Source organism: Octopus sinensis, linkage group LG3, assembly GCF_006345805.1.
Source record: "Octopus sinensis linkage group LG3, ASM634580v1, whole genome shotgun sequence".
NCBI lineage: Eukaryota > Metazoa > Mollusca > Cephalopoda > Octopoda > Octopodidae > Octopus > Octopus sinensis.
The window spans coordinates 101811531-101830083 of NC_042999.1; the positions used below are offsets into that span (position 1 = coordinate 101811531).

At 33.9% G+C, this 18553-nt stretch overlaps 1 protein-coding gene across 1 annotated transcript in view; it reads right to left on the minus strand.

Moving 5' to 3' along the window:
* Window positions 1-13991: 13991 nt before the first annotated feature.
* The window catches only part of LOC115209058 (actin-related protein 3), a 72244-nt gene continuing 67682 nt past the window's right edge, over window positions 13992-18553 (minus strand). The window contains exons 10-11 of the mRNA XM_029777131.2: window positions 17163-17246; window positions 13992-14454 (exon numbers count right to left, since the gene is read on the minus strand). Of these exons, the coding sequence (XP_029632991.1) occupies window positions 14359-14454; window positions 17163-17246 (180 nt within the window). The 3' untranslated portion in view covers window positions 13992-14358. The remainder of the gene's footprint in view (window positions 14455-17162; window positions 17247-18553) is intronic.

The window sequence follows — 18553 nt, forward strand, 5'->3', positions numbered from 1 at the left end:
GTAACTCTAAATCACTTTATCTCGTGTTAAAAGCGTAAGAAGTTGGTGCTTGGAATTACTAAATTTGATGCCTTGTGGTTTTAACTCCATATCAAACCGGAGTTAATTTACTCCCTAATAATTCCAATATTTAAAAGAGCCAAGTATATAGTCGTAACCAATATTTAGAGCCAACTGGATGCCAACAAAATACATGTTAGCACGGTTTCAGAGCGCAATCTGCCCGTGAATTTCAAGAATTTGAAAGAAAACTGTGACAAAATGATTAGTGTAGATATAATAATTATAGCTTTTACTAAAGCCTTCGACTCTGTATCATATAGGAAACTTATATACAGATGTAAAACAACAGAATCAACATAAAAACTCAAGAATGAATAGGAGCCTGATTGAATATAAGAATGATGGCAGTAAACAACAGAGTGAATTACACTTGAGCCTGTGATGTTAGGCTGGAATTTACAAAAGTCAAATTTCAAGACCTCAGTTTTGTGAGGCTCAGTCAATTAGATATTTTGCTGCTCACCAGAATGGGGGTATTGGATAAGGGGGTACCAATAATATATTGAAATGGAGCAAGGGTGTAGTCATCATCATCATTTAACGTCCATTTTCCATGCTGACATGGGTTGGACAGGAGCTGGCTAGCCAGAAGACTACACTAAGCTTCAGTGTCTGTTTTGGCCTGGTTTTTATGGCTGGATGCCCTTTCTTACACCAACCACTTCACACTGTGGACTTGATGCTTTTTATGTGGCACTAGCACAGGCGAGGTCAGTTTGGGCACGTTTTTTACAGCTAGATGATCTTCCAAACGCCAACCATTTTACACTATGAACTGGATGCTTTTTACATGGCACAAGTACAGGCGTAGCACCAGCAATGCCAGGACACCAGCAATGCCATGACACCAGCAATGCCGTGGCACTAATAATGCCATGGCACCAGTATTTAAATAAATAAAATGCTTATTCTTACACGCAATTGACATTTTGTAATTGAGTCAGGGGACTGACCCTATTTAGCAAGTTGCTTCCATCATAACCTCAAGTTGGTCCAAGCATTAGTAGTGAAATTTGGTTGATGAAAACAGTGTGGATGGGAACTGTTGAAAGCACTATTCTTGTTTTTATGTGGGTGAATACATCATATTGTTTTACACAACTACTTGACCCTTGAGTGGACTTAAGCAGAGTTCATTCTGTTGCAAGCATTCTGAACCCAGCCTCTTGTTTGAAGAATCTTCCTCATTAGCCTTGAGGATCCTGAAAGAGATCATGGGTGTTGCCTCTCTTTTCCAAACAAAGTCACGTCTCACACACACACACACACACACACACACACACACACATACACACATGTACGTATGCAAGCACACAGGTACACAATATATAAAAGTATGAGGGAGCATGAAGGCATGTAGTCTAGTGGTTAGAGTATTGGGCTTAGAATCATAAAGTCATAGGTCCAATTCCTCAACTGAGCAGCACATTATGAACTTCCACAAGACATCATTTCATATTACACTAGCTGTTTTTAGCTGAAAATTAGTATTTACTGAGTGTTGGTGCTGCTGATTTCTCCAGCCTGCTGACGATGTTCCACTAAGTCAAGAGCTGGAGGACTGAGAGGATATTTATGTCTACTCATGACAGCATAGGCACAAAAAACAGAAAGTTATAACATGGCACATATAACAATGTCATAATTACTTGCAAGTGTGAACTATGTTCTGTATGTATGTGTGTGTGTGTGTGTGTGTGTTCGAAACATTGGAACTTGAAGCAGATAAACTATAAATATAGCATATAAATATAGAGTTAAAAGCCCTTTGAATAAAAAAAGTCAAAGGTTTGACATCAAACAATACATATGCATAAGAGAGAGAGAGGTTAGTGGAATTGTTAGGTACCTGACTGGATGTCTTATGGTATGTTCTGAATATTTGTATTCTGACAATAATAACCTGTGTTGAAGCTAATTCCAAACTGTATCAGTCCTTGTTTTGCCTTTGGACAACAGTTGTACATCATCAATGGTGGTCATGCATTAAGAAAGAAACCTTACTAAGGGCAGCAGCTTCAAGAGGAAATTTTGTAGCACAGATCTATGATAGTCTCATGAGACATATAGAAGCTCTTGTGTGTGTGTGTGTGTGACTGTATGCACGTGTGTGAGTGTGTAAAGTATGGTAGTCTCTTGGGTCTAAGAAAGACACCTCTGCAATTTCTTGCTGAACAACCTGCACAGATGATTTGTTTATAGTGATCAAATTTTTGTGCTGTACATTAGTCTCAAATTAACAGTACTGGTGCATGGTGTACCATACACGAGGTGAAGCATTTTGCTCAAGAACACAATGCACTACCTGGTCAGGGAATCAAACCCATGATCCTGCAATCATGAGTGCAACATGCTAACTACTAGGCCATACACCCTCACATTTTTTTGTTGTTTTGTTTTTTTGAGCTCAATGGCAGAAAATATTTCAACTTAAGATAGATTTGAATTCACAACCTAGAAGAACAAACAAGTGTCAATATGCCATACTGCAGATCAGTCTAATCCATCATCACCATCAAAATGATCATCAACATTTTGACATTGGTTGTTACTGTTGTTGTTTAACTCCAGATCAGTTCTATATAATGAAAGTTCTTCAAGCCATAACTATTTCATATTTTCCCATATCTAGGGAAATGTTGTCTAATATATCCTTTTATATGATGCTATATGAGCTATTATCTTTACCACCTGTAGGGGTTTCTGTTCATTAGCTCTTAGGACAGCATTTTCAAAACCATGATGAAGGTACCCTGAGAATAACCTCTTCTTGTTGTTGAAGCCTCTTCTACTATCTTCCCTGTCTTTCAGCCGCCTCAGAGCAGGAAGCTCATATGGTCCTTACTGCCACATGAGTAGCAACTCAATTTCCTACTATGTATCACTAATTTTATGGCTTTTTTTTTCCAGCATCAAAAAGGCAGTACAGTTCTAAACCAAGTCTATGATCTTCAGAAAGCATAGGATTTGTATATCTTAGCAAATCTTAGTGGATAACACTTACCACCTACCTGTACTGCACCACAGAAAGGATAATGAATCAAATGACAATGTCATTGACAATATTTTTTACTGTGGCTCTTGTTATACAGCTGCAACTATTGTGACATGAAGCTCAGGCAATTACTTCCCTTTTTATCTCATTCAATCCATGCCAGCATGGAAAACACATTAAATAATGAAGAAGAAGAAGTCATTCACAGCTATATTTTATAACAGAACTAAATTGACACCTAAATGTATAGAGCCTAGTTAGCTTCTCTCCTCCCACCATTTGCTTGTCTTGTTCTTGTATGTCTCCTTTGCTACTGCCTTTGTGACAAATAAAGGGAAGATCATTATCATCATCATCCACTGCCATACTTCACCCAACCTCCTCCACATCATCATTAAGTTTATAAAGAAGCAAAAAAGAAAAGCATTGAATGTAGCTTGAATATTTTATTTGTCTTTCTGTGATTGAGATAAAAATTCACCCTGGCATGACCTGGATGACGCAAGTGAATAGATGGGTAAGATCCTTAGTGAAGAAGCACATGGTTAAGAGAGCCTATATATATATATATATATATATATAAGGGACCAAGAGGAAGAAGATGGCTGCTAGAAATAAAGACCATGCTAGTTTTCAAAACAAAACATGATCTCTCAAGCTACTTAGCAAAATTAAATGTGGTTTTCAAAACAAGAACATGACAGCTCGAAGTATGAACAAAATTAACAAGCCATGTATTACCACCACAAACACATATTTAAGACAATAAGCTTCTTTGGTAACTTCCGTACATGAAGGTGATAGGTTCCAGCATTGTTCCTTCCTTCAGTATTATCCCAAGCTAGCTCCTATCTGCATTCAAATTTCTTTGTCAAATATAATGCTTACTTATTCATATTTTTAAAGTTTAATCCTGTATTATCTTGTAGCTTTGAAATTTTGAAGATGTGATTGTTTAATTTTAAAATGACATAGTAAGGTAGTTGTGAGAGCCTGGATCTGGCCAGTTTGAACATATGACAAGTAGACTATGCAGGTCTGATATAGCCTGTTTAAATGTTAAAGAGTTAAACTCTTCAATCTCCTCTCAGAAGGAATCACCCTACTTTCTGTGAAAACACAACATTGAGTCCTATTTCCAAAGATAATCTTCCTAACCTTGCCATCTACTTAACTTACCTGTTAGCCTGATTTCTACAATTTATTATAGGTGCAGGTATGGTTGTGTGGTTAAGAAGCTTACTTTGCAACCATGTGGTTTCAGGTTTAGTTCTACTGCATGGCTCCTTGTGCAAGGTCATCCAATTCTTGTGAATGAATTAGACAAACTATGTGGAAACCCATCATGTATCCTTTCTACTATAAGCACAAAGCCTGAATTTTGGGGGAGGAGGATAGTCGATTACATCAACCCCAGTGTTTCACTGGTACTTAATTTATCAATCCCGAAAGGATGAAAAGCAAAGTTGACCTCAGCAGAATTTGAACTCAGAATGTAGCAACGGGCGAAATACCACTAAGCATTTCGTCCAGCATGCTAACAATTCTGCCAGCTCACTGCCTGGGAAGCCCATCATATATGTGTATATAAGTGTGTGCATGTATGTTTGTTTATCTCCCATACACATATATGACAACCAGTGTTGGTTTGTTTATGTCCTTATAACAGAACAGTTTGGCAAAAGAGACCAATAGAATAAATACTAGATTTAAAAGTACTAGGGGTGTTGGTCTACTAAACTCATCAATGTAATGCTCAATCATGGCCACATTCCAATAACAGAAACAAAGGTAAAATAGTAAAAGGTATCTGAAAACTAATAGAGACAATCAGTAACAACCTCTGTTTTCTTTACTACTTAGTTTTTTCCTCTGTTTCTCAGCAACCATCTATATTTCTGTAGACTCAGAACAACTGGAGATCTGTTTGTGTATGTAACTCATCAGCATTTAATCATCCTCGAGAACTTCAACAAATGCTTTTATTCTTGCCTGCAACAAAATTTTTGTATATAACATAAGAACCTCATAGCTATGTTGTAGATTAGCTCCTGGAAATCCCATACCAAACACACCTATAATCAAAGGAATTCCAGTCGTGACTATCTTATCTTTTCCCAATGTGCAAGAAACTCAGGTATACATTATCCAACATGTCCTTTTTTAGGAATAGAGGTTATATGAGATTTAGCAAACTGAGCAACCACATTACACCTCCTTCCATAGGTCTGTTACATGTATGGGGACCATATTCAACACGAGAACCTCAGTTATGTTGCCAGCCATGAGGGAGTCCTGTCAAACTGTGCCAATGGCAAGCACTTATTCACCAACCCACTCCAACCTCTAGCCCTGTTTCTTCCATCTGCTTTTGTTCCTCAAAGTTAGCTTATTGTATACCACCTCCATCTGACATAGTTTCAAAGACTTATGCTGACTTGTATCCTCAATTCTTCATCTCTTTGGAATTTATTAAATAAATGGCAGCAACTTAGATAAATTCTGAAAGTCCTTCTGTTATCTGCTAAAATAGATCCAGAAACAGGTCCCATACAATACATCTGTAAAAACTTCATACTAAAATATACATGCAATAATTTATTATTTTTTTTATTATGGATAATGTGGTAAATATACACAAATATGACAGAATGAAATACTTTACATCACAGAACTACTAGATCTGGGGGTTTTTTTTTGTTTTTGTTTTTATATATTTGCTGGGTTCGGAAGAAGGGCCAGTGACAAAGGCCTTTGCAAGCCCCATCCCTTAGATCAGTGAGACTGATGCCAGTGAAGGTTTCTAATTAACCTTTCCAAGTCAACACCTACAGAAAAGACATGAACAGGGACAAAACACCAGAGGGCTGATGTTCTAAAAAAGGAAGACTGGTTGCGGTGATTACTGTGGAGCCAGATGGTGGGGTTGCACCCAACAAGGGTAATGAGGAGGAGGAGACACAAATGTGTTGGAAATGCCCGAGTGGAGATAACATGAGCCTAGCAGCTATTTAATTAATAAATTAACAGGTAATTAAATTTAATCAAATTAAGCAGAAGCTATTAGATTAATCTGGAATTCCACAATACTATAATAATTACATGTATCCACAACTTCATTCTTCTGATTCAATAATACACAATATATATATAACTGCTAAAAATGTTGTCACTATTTTTCTCTCCTGTTTTCTTGCTTGTTTCTTGCATTGTCCATATTTGCTATGTCAGAAACTAGGAATTTCAAATATTTTCTTTAGTAAATTTAAACCAAAGTTTAAAATAAATAAACATCAAATTTGTTTTTTTTTAGCAAGATATTTGGATAAGTACTATAAAGGTCCGTATATAATACACCTTCTGATTTTCAGTCCCAAATCATTTTAAACCCATAACATCAGTTATGTTATAGGTTTAATCTACTATAATCTATACTAAGATAATAGGCACAGGTCTATCTGTGTGGTCTAGAAGTTCACTTTCCAATCACATGGTTTTGGCTTCAATTCCACTGTGTGGTACCTTGGACAAGTATTTTTTACAATAGCTCTGAGCTGACTAAAGTCTTGTGAGTGGATTTGGTAGATAGAAGCTAAAACAATTGCCTTATATGCTTGTTTGTGTGTGTTATGCTTGTTTTTACATTATGTGATAATTGTAAATGTCCCAGTCATACAAGTGGCATCATTCATTTTCAATCTTTCATGAAAACATGTCCGGTCATGGGAAATAATAGATCATTTGGAAACAAGTGCAGATTGGAGACAGGAAGGGCATCCAGCCATAGAAAATCTGCTTCAACAAATTCCATCTGACCCATGCAAGCACAAAAAAGTGAACATTAAAATGATGGCAATACTGATATACAATAAAGTGAATTCTATGATTTTTCTTTTAACTAAATTCTACAAGTCTTGGACAAGTGCCTTCTCAGACCAACCAAAACTTTCTGAACAAATTTGATAGATGGAAATTGAAAGAAGACTTGTGTGTATGTATCACCATCATGATAGACAGTCTTCTTTTCATGCCCACTTTTCTCTGCTTGCAGGAGTCAAATAGAATTTGCCAAAGCAGATTTTCTACAGTTCAAAGCTTACCTCTTCCAAGCAAGGCCAGGCCAGACATGTTTTCAGAGACAATTGGAAATAAAGGACACTGCTTGTATAATGTGTGTGCATGTGCATCTTGAAATCATGTACTAATTGTAAACAAACATTATAGTCAATGTGTTTGCAATCTTCCATAAAAGTATTTGACCTGGAAAATATTAACTTGCTTGGAAACAGAAAGAACATCTGGCCATACAGAATTTGCTTCAATTAATTTCATCTGATCCATGCAAGCATGGAAAGGTGGAGTTTTTGTCATATATAGCCCAGAACTGTTTAACATGTTACACGATGGGTGAACTATGGGTTAGATAAAAAAAAAAAAAATTTTTAAATCACAAAAGTATGTTTTCATACACAAAGTCACATAACACAATCTCCATCAAATATAGGTGCAAGTATGCCTGTGTGTTAAGAAATTTATTTCTCAACATCTCGGGTTCAATTCCACTGTATGACACCTTGGGCAAGTATCTTACTATAGCTCTGAACCAACCTAAGCCTTGTGAGTGGAATTTGTAGACGGAAACTGAAAGAAGCTCATCATATATATTTGTGTGTGTGTATTTGCACATGCTGTTGCTGTCTCCTTGCTTTAACAATGCATAATAGTTTTTTAACTGTCACAATCATGCAGGTAATGTCCTTATTTGGAAACACAGGAAATATGTGAGAGTTGGTGACAGGAAGAGCATCTGATTGTAGAAAATCCACGTCAACAAATTCTGTTCAACTCATGCAAGCATGGAAAAGTGGACATTAAATGATGAGGTGATTAACAGCTATTGTGGATAAGGTAGCAAAAATAAAAATCAGGGTATTTAATTTCCAAATTGTTTAGTCCATTAATAGCTGTAATATTAAAAGCTTGCTGTGAGTTTGGAAAAGGCAATGAGAAAACATTCCTTTGTCATCTTTAGAATTACTGTATGATAACCAGTTCTTCAGTGATACTTCAAGTACCAACAGAGTAACATGATGATGCAGAAATAAAACTTCCTTAATACTGGGATAAATATTACTTTTGATTATGTAATAGAATGGGAAAGGTACACATTAAACAAACCTCTATTTGTATTTTAATTACTTCCACAATTTAGATCCCATGGGGTCCAAAGTAACTAATGTCATAAAGATTGGATTCAAACTGGTTATATCTGCCCCTTAAAAAATACTGATATAGCAAAACTTCATATTGAGCAATATGGTTCCGCCACTCCAGAGTTTAAAAAAAAAAAAAAACATTTACATCACATACTAATAGTATGAAACAAACAAGACACTTTTATAACTGACCATAATTTACTTCCATTACAAATCATCCTCAGTATTTAAGAATATGTATTTTAAAATTGTATTTTCATGTGTTAGTCACTACTTGGCACCAAGATAAAACACTGCCAGAAACAAAGAGAAATTAAGAAAAGGAAAGCTTTGTTACCAAGAGAAATGTGGAAAGCTGTCTTTTCATGGTTTGGGAATTAACATAACATATGGAAGGAGTTGATGTCTTATTAGATTTCAGTATCATAAGAGGTGAAAAACGAAATGAGAGAGAGAGAGAGAGAATCTGCCTGTAGGTTAAGACCACTGTAGGCAGGGCCATATAAACTCAATTTAGAATTAGAATTTTCTTCAAATTTAGATAATAAAAAGGATATAATTATCTCCTCCTTGTTTTAGATCGAAATTCTAATTAACATACACTTAGAAAAACAACGCAAGAAGTTTTCAGACACAAACTCTCTAGAATACCATTTGAAAGTTCAAGAATCTTATTAAATAGTTCAAAACAGAGAAATGAATAAATAAAAATAAATAAATACAACAGCTAAAATAATAAAAAAAATTTGCCTAGACTTTTCATCCATTGGCTTTATTTTATCAGAAAGGTATATAGTATATTGGAAATTGCTAAGAATAAAAATGATAAAAATTCCATTTATCTGGTAATTATTTCAAATGTAACAAAAAAAAAAAAAAAAAAAAAAAAAAAGGAAAGTTTTCAATGTTAATGTCAGGTTTTTATGATGGAATAATATTAACTTTTATCATATGCTTACAAAAGCAATATTATACATTTTGCTTAATAGCAAAAAAGATTCCCAAGGAGATTAATTCCTTTGAGTAAGAATTTAAAAAAAAAAAGAAAAAAAAAAGAATTTTTAAAATTCTATTTTGAAAATATTTTTAAAGACAATTTCTCTGAAAAATATTTCTTTTAATTAATTATATGAACAAAAAATATCAAAAGAAATAAGTCAATTATGAACTTTCATTTGTTAATTTAAAAAAAAAAAGATCAAAATAGACTTTACATTCACCCATTTACACTTAAATTCTCACATATATTTCCTTGCAGTATATTTCTATATATATATATATATATATATATATATATATATATATATATATATATAAAATATTGCAAATTTAGGCCAAAACTCAAATAAAAACATAGCTTTGCATAGGGGTTTTCAGTTAAAGAGGCATGTGTCTATTTCCAAATAGGACGCAATCAGTATATAATTCCTATTGCTTTCTTTCAGAAGACTAATAAAATTCAATGAACTTTGAACTTTTCTTTGCAAATATCTTTTAATTATATCATTTTCTTAACAGGCAACAAAACTGCTAACATTATTGCAGTACAATACTCTTGATGTGCCTATCTATGTTTTACGCATATATAGACATAAATTCAAGAAAGAGAACGGTATACAACTAGATTTCACTGGTATGGACTGAAATTCAATGATAAATCAATAGGTCTTTTAAAAAAATTATCCCTTTCTGAAAAACAAATTTAAAATGTTTTCTTTTGTTTCATTAATAAAATATTTCCACTGGGTTAAAAAAAAAAATGAAAGGAAACAAAAAAAAAATGAAATTTAGTTCTTAGACTTTATAAAAAGGTTTCATTTTTTTTCTAAAAAGTTTAAGACATGAAAGTTATCCATATATTCCTTTGTAGAAGATGATATTAAGTATAACAGAAATATTTGTGACTGAGTGTGTAGAATTAAGAAGTTTCCATTTCCCTTTCTCTGTATATCTTAATCTTGCACCGTTACACAACTCTTTTTGCTATGAGTAGCTTTAATTTTTGTCTGCTGCCATCTGTAGCATCTACTTATATAATTGGCAGTGTTTCCTTCACTCTCTCTGTTTGTCCATCCTCTTGACAAGCACATCAAAGGCAATTAGCTACTATGCTACTTTCACTATCTCTGTGTTTGGTTAAAACACAAACAAGTCACTTAGCTGTATACTGAGTAGAAATGTACATTATACATTTAGCTAACCATGTATAAATTGTACACGTGTGTGTAATTGTATGTATATTTTGTTAAATGATAAAGAACATGTAGTGTACTTGATTAATCCCTTTAATTACAGTTTGGGACATTTTCCATGGATAACCACCAGTTATTCTGCATTAGTAATAGAGTTATTACGATATGAATTTTGCTTTCATACTGATCATTTCAACATCTATTTCTCATATTTGCAGGGTTTAATGTTTAAATCTAAACTTTTTATATATAGTTTTCTACATTACTCTTTTTAACTAAATAAACATGAGTTAGTAGAAGGAAAATATTAGAAATCAAGTTTCAACTGACACTTAAGATTTAAAATTCTTGCTTTCATTTAAGTTTCTTGGTGAGTTTCTTAGTAGTAAGATTCAATAATGACAAAAATAAACACTGAAGAATAGTCTAAATGCAGTTCTTAGTATATTAAACCAATTCTTCAAATAATAAAAAGAAAATAGACTTTTCCAGTAAAAATTAAACTTTCAACAAAGACATTCAACCTGCTGGTACCTGAAATGTAAGAACAAGGTTTTATTTTCTTGTATAAACCATTCTCTTTAGTCTTTATTATATTCATCATTGAATCTTCCTTCAACAAAACTTATCAATAAACTTCCATGATATCACACACACACACGTCTGTGTATGTAACCTGACAGACAATATCGTCATAAAAACAAAACTTTAAATAAAAATTTAAACCCCACAAAGACATGCTGATGAAAAATAGATTCTGAAATGAGAAGATTATAATCAAGAAAAGGAAATCCATATCTGGAAAATAACTAGCTACTGGAATATATACAGAAGTGTTGCTATGAAAGCTGAATTCCCCCACCTCACACTATACACACACAAAGAAAACTGATATTCACTGGAAAAACCATGTTGCCAGAAGAAAAAATTATGAAATACAAAGAGTGAGATTAGTGAAGTGAGTGACATTCTATAACCTTTAGATTCAATAACAGTGTATGTTTTAGTAAACTAAGACATTGAAATGGAAAAATATTTCCTGCCTGTAATAGCTGACAAACTTATCAAAGCATAGCATAGTATTGCAGTTAGTCTTCACAATGAACAAATTGTAGTTGCTTTAACATATCTTAATGAACAGGCATACCAAAGAAATTCATTGAAAAACAGAACTGGGATTCTTCAAGTGAAAAATTCAACTTAGAGTTTTTGCTTATTTTGTGATACAAAAACAAAAGTACTCAATATTGCCTTTGTGTTAGAAGTGTGCAGAGTCTGAGATAGATTTATTCATATGCTTATTAGTTTGTTTTAGCCACCACAACCAAGGCCACTCTGGAGCACCACCTTATATGAGATAAACACAATTACATAATTATACAAAACATAGTTTTTATTCTATCAGCACTCAGCACTTTAGTCAACTGTACACATCACAGAGTTGAGAAGAAAAAGGAAATATATCATTTGATGAGTACAAGAAACCAAAACACCGACAATTGAACAAATATGTCTTGAATAATAATGTAATCTAGTTTATGTATGAATAAATACACACACACACACTGAGATGAAGAAAGTAGATTCCATTTCAACTTGTTAAAGGTTCTTATAGTTATAAATTCTTGCTTAAAGTTCTAACTGGGTCAGTCAATGTAGACAAACTTTTCAAAGGAAAAGTTCAATAAACAATTTTGATAGCCTTATAGTATCTAAAACAATACTGAGGAAGAAAATGAGTTAATAAATAAAATAGCTACAAATATACAAGTATATCAAACGGTCTATCAGAAGAGAGGCAGTGTGTGTGTGTAGAAAGACAGACATAGGTGTGTGTGTATGGATAGATACACCCTTACAGATAGCTAGGCAGACAAACTGAAACTCAATCACAAATAATGTAAGAAGTCAAATTTCAAAGAGAAAGTTATTCCTGTATTTTCATCAGAATTGACAACTAGACTGTTGGAAGAAAGAAGAAAAAGAAGAAGCAATGTATCTTATTTTGCATTTATACAGTCCATCAAGCATTAAAGAAGACAGACACAGAAAAATCACCTTTGATAAAATGCATTGTAAGTTTTGAAAATTATGTACATTTTATATATGTGTGTATATATGTATACACATATATATACATATCTGTGTGTATATATGCATACACATATATACATATCTGTGTGTGTATATGCATACACATATATACATATCTGTGTGTATATATATATATGTGTGTGTGTGTGTGTGTGTATGTATGTATATATATGTATGCACATATATATATATATATATATGCACATATATATATATGTATGCACACATATATATATATATATGCATATATATATATATATATGTATATATATATATACACATTCATATGTACATAGATATAGACATCATATGCATAGACACAAATACATGTAGATGTGTGTCTGTATATATCTATATATATATGTGTGTGTGTATGTGTATATGTACCACACAAACATACTCATCATTAAAAAAAGAACTTTTTCTCATAGAGGATATGTGATACCCATGCACAACCTGAGTGTGCTCCACATCATAACCATTATACACATGCACAAAATGCATTCAGACTAAAAAGTTTAGCTTAAAGAGTAGAAAACATGAATGCAAAACAACAAATAAAGGGGGAAAGAGATTTGAAGGGCAATAGAAATAGATGTAAACCCTCCTATTAATGACATTTTTTTTCTATCTTCCAAGATTAAGATGAAAGGTCACCGATGGCTTTTTGAAACAGTCTAGCATGCTACTTATGTAATCAAATGTCCATGAGGGGGGAAACAAATTTGGTACATTTATTAAAAAAATGGAAAGAGTCCAGTAAAGAATCCAGGTCTATCATTGAACCATTAGATTCTGGTTTTAGTCCAAAAGCAGAAAATGATATAAGAGAGTATGTGTGCATGTATGTTTGTGTACTTGTGCGCATGCCTTTTCTGTAATTTTCGAGTTTAAGATTAAAAAAGTGGGGTGGGAGGCGCAGAAAAGGTCAGATTTACAAAAGTTGCAAAAGGCATGTGTGCGTGTTTGCATCTACATGCACACAAACTCACAAGCACACACACACATGTACACACACATAAATACATACATACATACAATATTTGGCAGTAGCCAAAGATGATCCAAACCACCTAAAAGCATCAATTTTCAATGACTTCTATCCAAATGTAGCAATGATGGAGTATTACAGGTATCCCTGTTTAATTTGAAAATGTAACCTGTAGGTCACGCCCATCTTTTATCAGTTACATTTGCATAAAGATCATAGGTACCACTGCCCAGTCAACTTGTACATACTATACATTATGTGCAAGCATATATATATATATACATATATATAACACACACACATACGCATACATCAAGATATATATATATATATATATATATATATATATATATGAAATAATGTATGTATGGAAGAGTGTGTGAATATATGTATAGTAAATGTAAACATACTGTCCTTCATATCAAAGTGGAACTCTTAAGTCTTCTGAAAAAATATTTTATACACTGCAGGTTACCATACAATTAGTGTTAGTACTGTTAGAAAATGTACAACTAACAACCAACAATGGAATAAATTGCGGTCTTTCATTTGGTTCTAGGGTAAAAAGTTTTCCATTTTCCACCCTTAGTATTATTATTATTAATATTATTATTATTATTCATTTTCCCCCTTCTGTTCAATTTTTAAAAATTTGTTTTTCATAATTTTTTTTGCTTTTGTTTTTGTTGTTACAGTCATAGTATGTATGGTTTTGGCAGCATCATTTTATTTGTTGATGTTGCTATCATCATCATTATTTTTATTAAAATTTAACCAGCATCAGCCCTAAATGAACCAATTGCAGAATTACGTCATTGAGCCAAACACAGGGTTATGGCGACATATACTAGGCCCATGTTCATCATAATCGGCTTTGGTATGGCATACTTGGTAGAATTCCGGCTAGAATAGAAAAAAATAAGTATATATACATATATATAAATAACTGGTTCTCAGATTTTCATCAACACCATGATTCAAACTTTATTATTACCATTAACCATGCCTCCACCATTCACTGCCATCCCTATCCATTTACACTCTCCTTTCACACAATCATGAACTTACCCATTTACCCTATCTTATCCTCTAATACCCAACTTCCTGTAACTGGAAGCTATGACCTGACATCACCATCTCTCATTTTCCAACTAGGATAGCCATATATCTCCACTACTGCAAGATACCTTTATCATACTTTGACCTCTCATCATCCGGCATAAAGCCACTTCCCTCAATACTACACTCCTCAGTTGAGGGAGTCTTGTGAGTCATTTAGTGGTCTCACTAGTGCCAATGCTATATAAAGTGGTTGATGTTGGGAAGAGCATCCAGTCATAGAAATTATGCAAAAGCAAATATTGGAGTTTGGTGAAGACTCATCAGCTCCTGTCAAACCATACAACTCATGCCAGCATGGAAAACGAGCATTAAACAATGATGATGACAATATACTATGCTCTTCCTTGAGATAGGAATGTAATCCTTATTTACAACTGCTTCCACATTGGACACTTATCTACAACTGAAGTAACTGTCTCCACAGCTAGCTGTCCTTTCAACTATCAAGGATTGGGATCTTTGCAGTCAGGTTATAGTGATATACATAAAGCATGCATTTTGCACCAAAAGATTCTATGAGAGTTTCTCTCATGGGATCTACTACAGTAAAGTTTGTTCTGACAGAACATCCACATTTATGTGGGGATACATATTTATTTCTTTATTGCCTACAGGGAGCTAAACATAGAGGGGACAAACAAGGGCAAAGGGATTAAGTCAATTACATCGACCCCAATGCATAACTAGTACTTACTTAATCAACCCTGAAAGGATGAAAGGTAAAGTTGACCTCGGCAGAATTTGAACTTAAAACGTGGCAGACAAAATACCACTAGGCATTTCACCCGGCATGCTAATGATTCTGCCAGCTCGCCACCCTGTGGGGATACATACTACCTCTCAGTTAGGCAGACTGTAGGTGCTTTGTCTTACAAGCTTTCCCTGAGAGAATACCATAAAGATTGCATAAAACTGAACTGAAAACTTTACTGAAATATCTTACCATTTCATCACCAAGTAAAATGGCTAGTGAATGAGCCTCTAATTGGTCAATTGATCTGCTAGAAATAGTAACTAAATCTCCTTCAAATCATATGCCATCAATGGAATGATACATTAGATAATGTAGTCCAAGATAGCATTAAAAGACAGTGACAACTGGAGTGCTTTTGACCATAGGTTTGTTCAATCAGGCTTGACTTACAGCTAAACAACTTCAATATGTATATGATCTGATCGAAAACAATCTCTTTTAACAAGATTTGATCATTTTTAGTGGGTGGAAAACACAGATAATATTTTGCTGGTATTAGAGTAATGATAGAAAAGAACTTGTACCCCTATTTTACTAAGTAACAGATATTTCGGTTGAAAATCTAAAGTTTAAATTGATGAGGAGAGGAAGAATTAAAGACATTTTTACCAAAATCAATATCAATATGCAATTTTCATATTGGCCTAAATCAATATGTAGTTTTCTTTTCAAATAAGGCAGCTTCATTGGTGGGGGAGGGTTAAATAAACATACACCACATCACATATAACATTTTCATATTATTCTAAATCAGCAAAAAATATATATCAAAGACCTAAATAGTATCTGAGGAAGAAAAATTTCCTTTCATGTCAATGAACTGGTTTTCTGGTTAATCATTTTTTAAAAAATGATTGCCTTTTGAGACTGAGATTTATATAAAAATCATATAATATAGAAGAAAATAAATAACTATATGTTGTCAGTTAACAATAACTCCATTCTATATAATATTCTTTTTATTATTTCATGTCCACTTTTCCATGCTTGCAAGGATGGAATGGTTTCTCCTTCCCTCTAATTTATTTTGGTGGTTCATTTTGTTTTATTTATTGATTGATTGATTTTGTATTTTACTGCTGAAACGTTCTTCATATCGCTGATCATTCAATGATTTTTCTTTTTTTTGTTCTTTAACAGGCAAGCTGGAACAAGCAGAATCTTGCTCAGTGATATAACAGAGTGACTAAAGTAGGATTTGCACTTAAAAACCTTTAAGTTCACAGCTATTGTATCTCTAGTTTTTATATGACATTAAATTTTGTTTAGTAATTGTAAGTTCTTTTCTAATGTTTCCAGGTTAATAATAACTTACTAGTATAAGATAAAGAAGTTTACTATGCCTGAAATTTTGAACAAAATGTATAACTTTACATATATCAGTGGCATAGTGGATAAGAGCTATATTACCCTTTGTTGAGAAATAAGATTTTTTTCACGTTTAGTTCAAATTCACTTTGTTTCTATGTACATATCCAGAAATAAGTCACCTGAGATGTAGTATAGAGGCAAATGCTAAAGAAAAGTTACTCTCTAAAGATAATAAGGTTAATAGTAAAAACAAAATTTTCAGAAGTATCTCTGCTAAAAATATTTTAATTTTTTGCATCTCCCCAACCAATGTTCAGCTTAAAAGAGAAAAAAAAACCTTTGCTCAAAATAATGTATTACGTAGCATGGTGGGGTTAGAAGTTATTGCATAGCTAACAGGTTTTAAAGTCATTGAAATACTCACCGTTGAAGCAAGCATACTACCACCAAACCAAACTGCGTAACGTTGCATGTGATGAGATATGACCTGGCATTCAATAGGTTTTGGCTGCCAAAGAAAACACATAACGGTTGTAAAGAATTATTCATGAAAACAATATAATTTAATACAAAAGTTATATATCAGCTAATGAAATGTTAATATGACAAAACAAAAAAATTTGTGAAATTGCTGTTATGGAAGTTGACCAGTTTTTTATGAACAAGTGATAAATATTGAAATTTTTGCAACACACATTATTTCTACAAGTGCTTTAACCTTGTCACTGCAAAAAGCATTGTTATGTATTGATCTGTCTTTTGTTAAGGATATCATGTTACTTTTTTGTTGGAGGCATGTCTGTATATTGAGGCAACATGACTTGTAGAAAATACCAATTCTATTTTTTGGTAGATCATTACTAGAATAACAATGAAATTTAATTTTGCAGTTTAAGTGTTAATTGCTTATAATTTGTGAACCATATTTTTTTTTTTAACTGGTAATATTTTTGATTGACTTTAGTGTTTCTCTTCAAGAAACGTACCGGGGTTTTCCGAAAATCTGCCCAGGGCTGTTAAATGGAAAATTCTATTTTACAAAACTATTTTTGGCTTAAATAACCACCCACCTATAATAAGCACCCAGGGGTAATAATATGGAAGTAAAATATTTCACCTAGGAAGAACAAAGATATTCTCAAAAACCATATTTATTTTGGACACACAAAGACCTGTTGAGGCAAGCGAAGTCGATATTGAACCTCATCCGACGACAGGCACCTATGGCAACCCCCCTTGCTTGCGAAGACCTGTTGGGGCAAGTGAAATCGAAATTGAACCAATCCTATGACTAGCACCCGGCAGATGCCAGGGCCCTGGGACTGGAGGTACGTAAAAAGCACTATCCGAATTGTGGCCGATGCCAGCGCCGCCTCGACTGGCTTCCGTGTCGGTGGCATGTAAAAAGTACCATCCGAATCGTAGCCAAAGCCAGTGCCGCCTCGACTGGCTTCCATAAAATGCACCATCCGAATTGTGGCCGATGCCAGCGCCGCCTCGACTGGCTTCCGTGTCAGTGGCACGTAAAAAGCACCATCCGAATCGTAGCCAAAGCCAGTGCCGCCTCGACTGGCTTCCATAAAATGCACCAATCCGACCGTGGCCGATGCCAGCCTCGCCTGGCACCAGTGCAGGTGGCACGTAAAAAGCACCCACTACACTCATGGAGTGGTTGGCGTTAGGAAGGGCATCCAGCTGTAGAAACGTTGCCAGATAAGACCGGAGCCTGGTGCAGCCTTCTGGCTTCCCAGATCCCCGGTCGAACTGTCCAACCCATGCTAGCATGGAGAACAGACGTTAAACGATGATGATGAT